Genomic DNA, 12,587 nt, shown 5'->3' on the forward strand with positions numbered 1-12,587 from the left:
ATCATTAGACCACGTATCTTATTAAAATGTTCCTTATTGGGGCGCCTGGGTGGCGCAGTCGGTTAAGCGTCCGACTTCAGCCAGGTCACGATCTTGTGGTCCGTGAGTTTGAGCCCCGTGTCGGGCTCTGGGCTGATGGCTCAGAGCCTGGAGCCTCTTTCCGATTCTGTGTCTCCCTCTCTCTCTGCCCCTCCCCCGTTCATGCTCTGTCTCTCTGTCCCAAAAATAAATAAACTTTGAAAAAAAAAAATTTGAAAAAAAAAAATGTTCCTTATTTAAAAACACTGAACCTCTTTCTAGAAATGTCAATTTGTGTATCTGTATATATAAGGTTGACTAACTTATGTAAAATTGTCTGTTACTGAGTCACACAAAGTAGTCAGGTATATTTGTACAATATCGGGTGATCCGGAATGAGAATTTGGAGATCTGGCGATAAGATACAGGCCATGTGGCCCACACAGAGGTCACTTTGGAGACTCTGGCTGGAACACCTCAGAGAGATGAGGAGTCATCTGAAACTGAAGTTCAAGTGCTAATCAGGAGGGACACAACTGTCCCATGAATTCAATGTAAGCCAGAAAATTCTTTTGCAAACACAAACTTCGTATCAAAAGCCAGCTGGGAAGACACATCCAATGACAGCAGTTCAGGCTGCTCCTCACATGGATAATTCTCTTTATTGTACTCCCAGATGAGTAGCAAGCGAGGTTTATTTTATGTAACAATTGTTATTGAGTCTTTCAAGCAAAGTGACAAAGGAGCAGGCTAGTCGAGAAAATTTAACAGGGGGCGCCTGGGTGGCTTGGTTGGTTAAGTGTCCAACTCTTGATTTCAGCTCAGGCCATGAGCTCAGGGTTCATGAGATCGAGTCCCACGTTGAGCTCTGCACTGACAGCACAGAGCCTGCTTGGGATTCTCTCCCTCTCTTTCTGCCCCTTCCCCACTCTCTCCCAAAAATAAATGAACATTTAAAAATGAAAAATAAAAAAGGTTTAACAAATTTTAAAAAAGGATTTATAATTAAGGTTTAACAGAGAGTTTTCAGTCCAGCCACAAGGAGAGCCTCTCCGAGTCAACTCACTGCACACAGATCTCCAATCTCTGCCGTCTTACACGGACAGCGAGTCCTTATTTCTTTGCTGCTAGCGGCTGGTCACTCAGTCATCTCAAAGACTCATTCAGTTTGAAACATTAGCCATCAGGCAAAGGAAGTACCACATGTGTCAGCCTTAAAACGGTTTCCTTAGTTATTAGCTCAATTAAAAGTATCTACTGCCCTCGTAGCACAGATACCAGTAACATGTAGTTGCCCTAAGACTGGCCTGTGAGGGAACCATTCTCCTGTCTCTTTGATGAACTGGCAATTCATAAACAAAGCGCCCCCCGCCCCCCGCCTCAGGTCAGCATAGTACTTTCATAGGATTAAAGACTCCTCCAGTACTTTGAGAAGGTAAATCTTACTTTGATATGATAAATGATGGGTGCGTATCCTCGAGAACTTTATTTAGCTATTTGCATAAGTTACAAAATGCATTTCCCAAAAAAGCAGAGTGAAGATGAATTAAACCAGACGCGTAAGACTATATAAAGTAGTTAGGCCAAGGGTCCAGGGCCTCTGAGACAGGTGACAAGGAAAAAGTCATGCAGGAATTAAAGAGCTTTCCTCTATATTCCTCATTCTTGGCTGAGTGGGGCACCAGCCAAAACATGATCCCATTAACTTCCTGGCTGACTTCTCGGGCCTTCCATCTGATTCCACTAATACGCTAACAGCTGCCAGCTTTTTGGTAAGCACCCGATTTTTAATGGAAATGCCACAGATTACAAGACGGGGATCATGATCTCTTTTCTGCCGCATTATGTGCACTTACTGCTGTCTCTTCTTAAAAGTTTTCAGTTATCTTCAAGGTATAATTTGTGTACACACGCATATACACAGACATACACAGTCTATGTCTGTGTGCTGACAGCTCAGAGCCTGGAGCCTGCTTGGGATTCTGTGTCTCCCTCTTTCTGCCCCTTACCTGCTCATGCTCTCACTTGCTCTTTCTCAAAAATAAGTAAACATTAAAAAACAAAACAAAACAACCTCACTCACTTCAAGAGACACTTTGTTCATAAAATCCTTGTGTAAAGGTTCTTAGAAACCCATTCTTCCTAAGTATTAGGTTGTTTTACGTATAGTAACTATCTTATACAGTTTTCTTTCACTTTCTGGTCAAACTATACATGTGAATAACTCCTACAGAGAAAGCCACTGATTGAAATCTAAAATATCATTATGGAACTAAGAAATAGGTAGAAACAAGAAAGACCAGACAGGAGTAAGAATCAAACTGGCACAAGGAAGACTTAAGACAATCATGGTTTTAAAAAAAGGAAATAAAGATATGAAAGCAATCAGATAGACAAAAAGTAATGATCCAGCATCAGGAGAGTTGGTATCCTTGAAATGGATGGACAGAGAAAGTATTAATATTGTAGAAGATTGGTCTAGAAAAATTACATCTTCGGATGAGAAAGGGGCACCGTATTCTGGGAAAAACTGATGTAAAATTACTGACAGACACATGGACATAGATTTCTAATATAGAGGAAAAGGCGCTCAGACTGGCAGGCAAAGGAAGCCACCGAAGATGTTGATGTGAGTGGTGGGGGTTGGGGAAATCCAACTGGTCTCAGCTTTCTCCACGGTATAGTGCCAAAAACCAGTTTCCTATAAGGTTTATGAAATTATAAGAGAAAGAAAGCATAACCTAAGATTTTAATATCTCACAACTTGTCCTTCAGGAAAAAAATTAAGAATGCTTTCTGCAGCTTGATAGCAACAATTAATACTGTATAAGATTGTCAAAGTTTTAAAGATGATTCCAACCTCCTGGTATTTTCTTTTTTTTCCCCATTTTTTTCCTGTTTTTTTTTTCTGTTTTTTGTTTTGTTTTGTTTTGTTTTTTAACTTCAGAGAAAACCTTTGGAAAATAAAATATATTGTGGTAGAAACTTTCATGAATATTTCACTCTCAGTTTCTCCATTTTGCTGAGATAACTAAAATGGAAAATTAAAATAGGTCCTAAAAATTTAGTAACTCCTATAGCATGGTTTTATTAAATTAATTGTGTATCAGTTTTTATATATGACGGGAAAGATGGTCACCATTTGATGTTAATAATGGTAGTTTCTGGCTGGATGGTAGGGATTTTTTTTTTCTTGGTGCATTTTGTTTTGTTTTTGTGCTTAGCTTGAATTTTTTTTGTCGAGTTTTTTTATTTTAAATTAGCTTGAATCCTTATAATGAGCAGGTGTCACTGTTATGAAAGTCATCATTAAGTCTATTAAGAGTTTTAGAAATGGATGACAATTTTTGAAAGACACGCAAGCAAGGGAATTTTGTATCTTAAAGAGTCATCTTAAAACAAGCTCCCAATGGCCTTGTGAAATAGAGCAGTGATGGCAGGTAACAAAATGAAACCAGGAGACTGTATCATGAGGCTCACACTTTGCCAAGTGAAGTTCTATTTGTTTTAATGGCTAATGAAGAAACACAAACTTTCGAAGCTTTCTGGCAAAAAAAACCCAAAAACGAAAACAAAAAGAAAAAAAATCAAAAACCAAAAACAAAAAACTGAACTAGCAAGTTATTAAAAACATAGTACGTTTATTTAAACCGTTACTTTTCATAATTCATTGAATCTCATCACAGGTCACTATCTTCATTCCATTACCTTACTGAGTACATTCATTAGTGTTACATAAAACTTCACATAAAATTAAGAGTTAAAAGTATAGCTAAGAACACTGTTATGATCTGCACTAGAGGATTTGCCATTACGCCACTCTAGTCCCTGAGATGGTTATTTTTTGTTTCATGGGCCTCTCAATTTTATACTCCCTTTTGTTATAGAGAAAATGAAGCCGCTCCTCTGAGCTCTATCCCACGAGTGCCCGACCACTGCATTATCTGTTAGTGTTGACCCAGTGGTACCTGTCTACCCGGTAGATAGCAGCAGGCCTCTGACGCTTATGATTTTTATGCAATGCATAAGCATTTCCTAGGAGGCCCATACGGCCATCTGCCATATTCTTTTTGCGGGAGACATGGAACCAAGATTGAAAGGACTGTTTAAAGTTTTCAACCTGAAAAAAAAAAAAAAGTATCAAAGTAGGTATGAAGATCTGTAAATTAAGAAGCTAGACTTAAATACTAAACACAAACCCATGACTCACAAGGTAAGCCTTTACAAAGCAGAGTACAAATGAATAGAAAACACAGTAGATAATAAGCCAGTGGGAGGGGTGGTTATAAAGTCCTATCTTTTAAGAAAATTATATCTTTAATACAACTAAAATACTTAAAAACACATCTTCAAATTTGTGTATATTCTTGGGTTCTCCTCTACCCCACCCTCCCTTTCTGGCTTAACACCGAACTGTCTAATCATGATCTTTTGGGCTAAGGTCTAGATATATCCATTTTCAACATCCCAAATAACCAATACAGATGTTTTACAGATCACACTCCTAAAGTACGTTGCTCTACAAAGTGTATAGCTGACTACAGATCTGATCCCTAGGTGGAAGGAAATCTTTCTAAGCATAAGAATAGAATTAAGGGCATCTATTTCAATATATGATTTTAAACTTTTACACATATAGAACTATACAATAAACTATAGTTTATAAACTACACAAGCTATAGAAAAATTATTTGCCAGTAATATGAAAAGGGGTTAAAATATTTCTAACCTTTGAAGAGCCTATAATAATACATTAAGACCTCAAATAATTCGTGAGGAGAAGATTTGTATGCTAATAAGTACCCAAAACATTTGGGCACATGGAGATTTGTTTTTTAATGTTACTTAAAGTAACCGTGTCTAGAACAGGTAGCATCTTTAGTAAATTATTTTTAAGTAAGAATAACCAATTTTAGGAAAAATGATACAAGCGACACTTTCATTACATAGAGCTAGTTAGACTACAAATAAACAAAACCTTTAGATGCTACTTTGGCATGTATTCCGAACAGCGAAATGTCCGTATGACCCAGTAACTCCATGTCTGAGAATCAAATCTCCACACTAACTTAAAATACAGTCATCTCTACAAGTTATCAACTTTTTTTTACATCATAAAAATGTGGAAATAATCCAGATGAGTGCCAGTAATTGATTGGTTAAATTACAAGGGAAAAAAATGCCAAGATGTTATTTCAGTTGTTCTAATGTTACAACAGAAGTGATTAATTTCAGCAAACGTACAAACAAGTATATACATACAGTGTCAGTCAAGATTCTGTCTAGAGTAATGTTTTTCAAATTGTGGGTTGCAACCATTTTTGAGTCATGAAATCAATTTAGGTGGTTGAAATCAATTTAGTAGAAAATATTGGGGGCATTATGCCAAGTAAGGGTATTATTTCTTTAAGCCTATTTCCAACATATAAATATGCTTACCTTTCTGTGGGTTGTGGTTAAATATATATATATGTATGTAGTATGTATATATAATATATATAATAATATATTTATGTTTAATATATATTTAATTTATTAATCTAATATGTATTAAAATTATGTATTTTTTTAGAACAACTGTTCTCATGCTGAGATTACAGACCTTTGACCATTTCTTAATATTCCAAATTTTCTACAAGTGGTAGGTTATTTTCTACTAGCAAGAAAGTCTGCTAATTTTAATATTTAATTATGAAGGAATTTGGATTAAAGGAAACTTCTGTTCAAATAATATGGAGAAACAGTCCTATGTAACTCCTGAGGACTCCACCAAGTAAAGAAACTACACAAAGAAGAAAAAAAATTTCCTAGAATGTTAATAACGTGATTTTAATCTTTACCGTTTTGTTTCTGTTTTCCATTTGTTTCTTTTACAGTGAATAAATTCTTTTTAGAATTAGGACAGAAAAAAAAAAAAGCATCGAGAACTGGACCACACTTCACCTGATAAATACTCTTTGGATTGCTGACTTTAGGAATGATCTGCGGTTCTTTGTTACAACTTTCTTCATCAGAGGAAATGCCAGAGGCGTAGTCTAATGTAGCTCGATTAACAGCACAGCTGACCTGTTGGGAAAGCTCCCATTCGTCCCATCTGCCTTTAAAAGAAGCGATTGTAAATGGATGATTTTTCTCACCGTACCTAAGTAGGAAAAGAAAATTTCTTTATTAAGGATTCAAAAATCCAAGTTTTTTTTTTCATTTCTAACCTTTTCTACAGACCGCTCAACCAATCTGCAAAAAGTTATTTTAAGCAACAAATTGAAATGGCTTGACAGCAAAGCAAATTGCAAGACACTGTGACCTTCAGCTTCCACGGGATAGTAATTAGTGAGGGTATTCTGTAAGGGCTAGCTTGGTGAATTTCTCTGACAAAGAAAAACTAGTCTCTTTTGATTCAGCTAATGAACTGAGTTCCAATTCCTCTGCCCCCTTGATATTGCCTGTAATACTTAGGCCTTACAGTCTATAGTTGGCAATACAGTGCAGTGATTGAAGTCAAATTTCAAATACAGGAAAACCTTAGTTTGCGAGCATAATTCGTTCTGGAAACACACTTGGAATCCAAAGCACTTGTATAGCAAAGAGAATTTCAAGAACCATTGGCCCAGTTATGATCATGTGACATTAGGCACCACATACTACTCGTGTTGCAAGATATCACTCATATCAAGTTAAAATTTATTAGAAGTGTTTGCTGGTCTTGGACAACACTCGCAGAACAAGTTACTCGCAAATCCAAGGTTTGACTGTACTGTGTAAAGTCTCTGTGCTTCCGCTGTGTCCACTCCTACTGGGAGTCTGTGCTAAGAAAGTTTGCATCTGAAACCTTAACCAGCCAGTGCCCTCACCGCTAATGCAGGGCTTTAGTGGATCATCTCTCACAAAGGTGCACAGAACTGACTCTATAACCCATGATTCCAGGGATCACAGAGCACACCGCCTCCAGTGAGATTACTCACCTACAGCACACTTCAAAGGGATCTACCCATATGGTCATCTCCTTTGGAAGTCCCAGGTGAGAAAAATCCACGTTACTTTCAGCACAAGCCCTTTCTAGAATGGGATCTTTATCCTGACTATTATTTATCCTGATACACCTTTAGAAAGCAAGGAAAGGGAAACAAACACTTGGTGACAGGCGCCTTAGTAGACGGGAATCATGTGGTGCGCCAACTGCTCTCATACCGCTGACCCCCACCCTGTCCCTCCACGGCTTTCTGGGTAGAACCATCAACATCAGCTACTCACAACGTCACATCACTAAGTCACGCAATTGGTTTTGCCGAATGTCCTCTGCCGATGTTTCACGGTAAACACAAGTCAGAGATAGTTTAATCCACCCCACGTAAGGGGGGTTGCACTACAGTTTTCAATGATGTTGAAATTGTATAGTTTTCTCTATGCACTGCCACCTGCTCCATTTCTTCCAAGCCCAAGCTCAAATAAATTTGAGGCCATAAAGCTTTTGTTACTCGTAGACCGCCAGCAGAATCACTGCCAATGGTTATTGCCTGCTCGTTAGTTCCCCTTGTCATCCTATATGCCAGCTCTCACCTGAACGCTTGCCCTTTAGAAGGGCAGTCGGCGTGCCAGTGACTTCTGTACGTTTCAAACAAGATGGTCGTCAGCTTTTCTGCAAAGTCTTCTATTTTCTGTTTACTCAGTTTATCATGTTTTTTCACCAATCTTGTGACAAAGAAAACGGCTGTTGCAATTTCATCTCTCATGCTTCAAGAGAAAGGAGGAGGACTGCAACCATTCAAAGGAAGTGAGAATAAATGAACTAGAAACAGGATCAAGCTTACAATCAACATGTAATTGCCATTTGGAAGTTTTATATACCTGAAACATAGAAATCATTTGCTGGTCCTTCGTCAACTAAATAAGTGTGTCAGTAGGGTCCACTACCAAAACAGCCGTGAACACCAATTCCTCAATTAGCCAGTTTTTAATGTTTTCAAAGAAAAAAACCCCACTTTTTAAAACTTTAATATACTTAAACAAATAAAACACCAGTATGCAACTTAAGTTAAAAAAAAAAAGTCTGGATACGGGACAGTAAATTACACCCGAGCACCACTTTTTAAAAAGGTATTTATAGAAAGCAGAACATTTCAGGGCATAGTAGTTCTAAAATGTGACTCTCAGGTTGCATGCTTTAAGTAAAAGTTAAGGTTAATCAAACATACACTATATTTGCCAGAAAAAGTACTTTAGCCCCAACAACAACAACAACAAAAATAAAAGTGGGCCAGAGTTAGAAAACACTCTCCCCCACACCTGTTTTGTTAGTTTTAGGCTGAAGCTTATATAAGCCTGGGTCAAAAGCCTGACAGGTATTTAACCTTACACAGGTGCTTTCCTTTAGGTTAATTAGATAGCTTCTTCCAGGTCCCCCTCAGATTGCTCCCTGGTAGATGTAGAATGAGTTCTTTAAAATGGTCAAAGATTTCCACCTGGATTTGTCTCTTCTGTTTTGCTATTAAAATCTTATCTCTTATGACACAGATTGAGAATCAAGCCTTCCCCTTCCATATCCTAACATCCTACATCCCAATACTTTTGTCTCTAATTGTAACTGTCAACATATTAAAGAATTTTGCCTTGGATCTTTTCTGAAACGGAAGGCAACTTTCTCTGAACAATCATTATGTTGACTATGCTCATTTTTTTACTAAAATGTTTATTTGTCAAATAAGTGGAAGAGATCTTGGAGTTTATCCAGTCTCCCTGGTTCTCAAAGTGTACTTCACTGACCACCTCATTTGGAGCCACTGGGTTGCTTGTTAAAAATGCAGATTTGTGGCCCTTTCCCCAGGTCTACTGAATTGATACTTCTATAGGTGAGGTCTGAGAATCTGCAATTCACAAACTCTTTCAGGTGATTCTTATACCCGCTAAAATTTAAGGACCACCGCACCTGACATTGAGGTCATTCAGGCTCTTCATCAATGACAAAGAATTCGTTCTCTTACAAGGAAGCCCTTTTCATTTCTAGAAACCTGCAAATACCAGGCAGTATCTTCTCCCTCCTAAGGGAAGCCTTAGCTCTTCCCTCTGGAACCACTGACTGTATCTAACTTTCCATCACATGCAGACGCTTCAAACCTTAGCTATTCCATCCCTCCTGAGTCTTCTCTCTTGCACAGCCAACCTCGACTTTTTAACAGTTCTTCCCACAGACACATTACTCAGACACTTCATGCTCGGCCCTCCCCTGTGGATGAATGAGTTTCAGGCATGTCAGTAATGCTCGTTTAGAGTGTGGAGCCTGGAATGACACACAATGGCCCAGGTAAGCTCTGCCATCACAGATTATAGTGGGACTGTCTCCACCCTTACTACAAATAATGTATTTCTAGAACACAGCCTCGGGTGGCATTCACCTTGTTGGCAGCGATATCCCACCGCTGCCTCGCGCTGAACTTGCAAGTAGTCTTTTTCACTAGTGCTGTTGGGGTTTTTTTGTTTGTTTGTTTGTTTACATCTTTCCCTTTCTGCATAGCATAATGTTGAAGATTATGGGCTTTGGAGTTAGACCTGGGTGTGTTACGACTCACTGTCGGGGTAACCTGGAGGAGCTTGCTTACCTCCCAAACAGGTTCTGATCTACGAAATGGGAGGGATAAGAGTGACCCCCCCGCCCCAGGGATGTTAACAAGATTGCAATCAATAACACGTCAAAGCACCCAGTCCAGAGCCTGCCTAGCAGTTGTTACAGGAAGGCAGAGCAGTTAAGAAACTAGGGGGACCTGGGTGGCTCAGTGAGTTAAGTGTCTGACTTGGGCTCAGGTTCATGGGGTAGAGCCCATGGGTTCATGGGTTCTCTGGTTCATGGGTTAGAGCCCTGCAGGGGACTCTGCTGTGAGCACAGAGCCAGCTTCAGATCCTCTGTCCTCTCTCTCTCTCTCTCTCCCTCCCTCCCTCCCTCAAAAATAAACATTAAAAAAAGAAAAAACAAGAAAGAAAGAAATCAGCTGTAAAATCAAGCTTTGGGATTGAATCCCAGCCCATCTTTAACCAGAAATTTAGGGAAGTTTCTCAATCTCTCTCATCTTCAAAATCTCATCTGTGAAAAAGGGGGTAAAAAGTGTACCCAAGGCTTTGGAATCAGGCTTTCAGATCTAGAACACTTTATAGCGTTGTTATGAGAATTAAGTATAAGATGCCTCAAAGAGCACCAAGTTCTCAGTAAATGATCTGTAAACGATAGATATTACTACTATTGCCTTATGAGCTTCTTGTCAAGATTAAATTATAAAATTATATGAAGTATCCAGCAGAACGCCAGGCTTATAGTAAGTGCTCAAAAAGTGGTAGCCTTTCTTATTAATAAATAATAACTTTATATTTATTTTATTAGAAGTCTTTCCTGGGGCACCTGGGTGGCTCAGTTAGTTAAGCGTCCGACTCCAGCTCAGGTCATGATCTCACAATTCATGAGTTCAAGCCCCGACTCGGGCTCTATGCTGACAGCTGAGAGTCTGCAGCCTGCTTTGGATTCTGTGTTTCCCTCTCTCTCTGTATTTGTAAATTTGACAAGAATGTGTCTTGTTACTAACAAGTTGAATGGAATAAAGATCAAGCAAAGTGCTTTGACAAAATCCAAGGGACTCTAGAACACATTGGAATATATTCTAGAGAGAGCTGGATGGATACCCATTTTTTGTAGTTTTTTTTAATGTTTATTTATTTTGGAGACAGAGAGAGAGAAAGACAGAGTGTGAGAGGGGAGGTGCAGAGAGAAAGGGAGACACAGAATCCAAAGCAGGCTCCAGGCTCTGAGCTGTCAGCACAGAGCCCAACACAGGGCTCAAACCCACGGACCATGAGATCATAACCTGAGCCAAAGTCGGAGGCCCAACTGACTGAGCCACCCAGGCGCCCCAGGATATACATTTTTAAATGTCATTCTGTAGCCTGTTTACAGTAATATTAGTATTACTCTTTTGAAATTTTACATAGAAAAAGAATAGAATAGAGACATATAAACATTTGCTATTGTTATGAACTAAGATTTTTAACGTAAGGAAAAAGGATAAAAGTGTAAAATCAAGGAAATTAAGAAAAATCCTATGTTACATTTGAAATGGTAATATTAACATAAACTTGAGGGTTTTCCCCCCCAAAATTTGTATGTTAATTCTGTCCTACTGAAAGGCCTAGAATCAACAAACAATCCCATGGCTCATTTTGTGGTCTCTAAATACCATTTCTCACTTAAACGAACAAACCCTTAGCACACCAGCTGATTCCAGTTCGAGTTCAGGAAATCTATTAGATGAGCTAGAAAGCATTTTACCAGAAAGCAAGAAAGCTACACAAAACTAGCGGGTCATGTCAACAGATACAAGGGCCTACATGAAGGGCTCCCAGTGGCCAAAGAGAAGTCATTCTGGACACTCTAACAGATACCGAGGCCCTTCAACCAGTTCCCCTCTTCAGCGTCAACACCATCCTCTCCCAACTGCTGGAACTATCAGATGCTCATGGCTCATAGCTGTGTCTCTCACTGGAACTTACTCTCGGAAACTACCTCGCAGAAAAGATATCCTTCCCTCCTCTGCAAGGGGCCACCTGCAGCCATTGATGGGCTAATGTGGGGATACGAAAACCTGGCCCCCTTGCAATTCTGAAGAGCCGTCCCATCTCTAGAGCTCCCCATAAAATAGGCTGAGTCCTCAGTTGCAAGTGTATCACTGGTCTGCCTCTCCCTCTCTCCGTCCTATGTTTCCAACTCCCTTGCGTGTGTATCTCTCAAGAGAACTCCCAAAGAAACCTTCTGCATGTAGTCCCCCCATCTCAGAGTCTGTTTCTAATAGAGGAAGCCAATCTGAGACAGCTGTTTTAAGGAAATAGACTCTACAGTAGAATTTTGGAAATGAATTTCTCCCCTGTTGGCTGGGGTAAAAACTTCATTGTTAGTGGTAGTGGGCACGCTGGAGTGGTATAACTTAAAACATTCACCAGTGACGAACTGAGATGAAATATCGATACTATTATTGGAAACACAGATAGGATTGCACTGGCTAGGGTAATATCTTTGATGCTTAGGAGGTATGAGAAATGATAATATAAGGACAATGGAAATGGTCCCTGAACATTGGTCCCCTGCAAGTAATGATGTGATTTAATAAGGCTAGTTCAACTAGCATTTAATTATCTACTCTATGCCCAGAACATGTAAAAATAAAATTAAGTTGCAACCAGGACCTTAATGATCTTTCTTTTTCATAGCATCTTATTGATTTCGGCTTCCCATGGCATATTTCTTATTCCCCTTACTCAATTGCAGGGTTGGCAAACTGTTGCACTTTGGAATCACCTGAATATCTTTTAAAAATACTGATGCCCGACTCCTCCCCCCAGAGATTCTGATTTAAGGGGGATAGAGTACAACCAGGACATCAGGACTTTTAAAATCTTCCGCAAATGATTCTTACATGCAGCACAGGTAGAAGCACATTAAGAGAGCGAGCTCCTAGCTATTAAGATTTCCCATTTATTTTATACTCTTGATTGCTTCACAATGCCTTAAGGTTAACACAGATTATTATCACAGTTTT

At 39.1% G+C, this 12,587-nt stretch overlaps 1 protein-coding gene across 1 annotated transcript; it reads right to left on the reverse strand.

The window, feature by feature from the left end:
- Positions 1-3,640: 3,640 nt before the first annotated feature.
- Positions 3,641-9,835, reverse strand: BTG4 (BTG anti-proliferation factor 4). The gene is made up of 5 exons (XM_045038268.1): positions 7,864-9,835; positions 7,576-7,770; positions 6,981-7,118; positions 5,962-6,160; positions 3,641-4,138 (listed from the first exon to the last, which is right to left on the reverse strand). The coding sequence occupies exons 2-5, from the start codon at positions 7,746-7,748 to the stop codon at positions 3,959-3,961; spliced, it is 690 nt and encodes a 229-aa protein (XP_044894203.1). The 5' UTR covers positions 7,749-7,770; positions 7,864-9,835; the 3' UTR covers positions 3,641-3,958.
- Between the last annotated feature and the right edge of the window lie 2,752 nt (positions 9,836-12,587).

This window comes from Felis catus, chromosome D1 (assembly GCF_018350175.1).
Source record: "Felis catus isolate Fca126 chromosome D1, F.catus_Fca126_mat1.0, whole genome shotgun sequence".
In the NCBI taxonomy this organism is placed as follows: Eukaryota; Metazoa; Chordata; class Mammalia; order Carnivora; family Felidae; genus Felis; species Felis catus.

Bases quoted from the DNA above. Each gene is read 5' to 3' on its own strand.
- BTG4 (XM_045038268.1), bottom strand. From the start codon at position 7,748: ATGAGAGATGAAATTGCAACAGCCGTTTTCTTTGTCACAAGATTGGTG. The intron at 7,119-7,575 runs GTGAGAGCTGGC...TGCTTTCTAAAG, and splicing joins TCTAAAGGGCAAGCGTTCAG to GTGTATCAGGATAAATAATA. The intron at 4,139-5,961 runs GTGAAGTGTGGT...TTTTTTTTTCAG, and splicing joins ATCCAAAGAGTATTTATCAG to GTTGAAAACTTTAAACAGTC.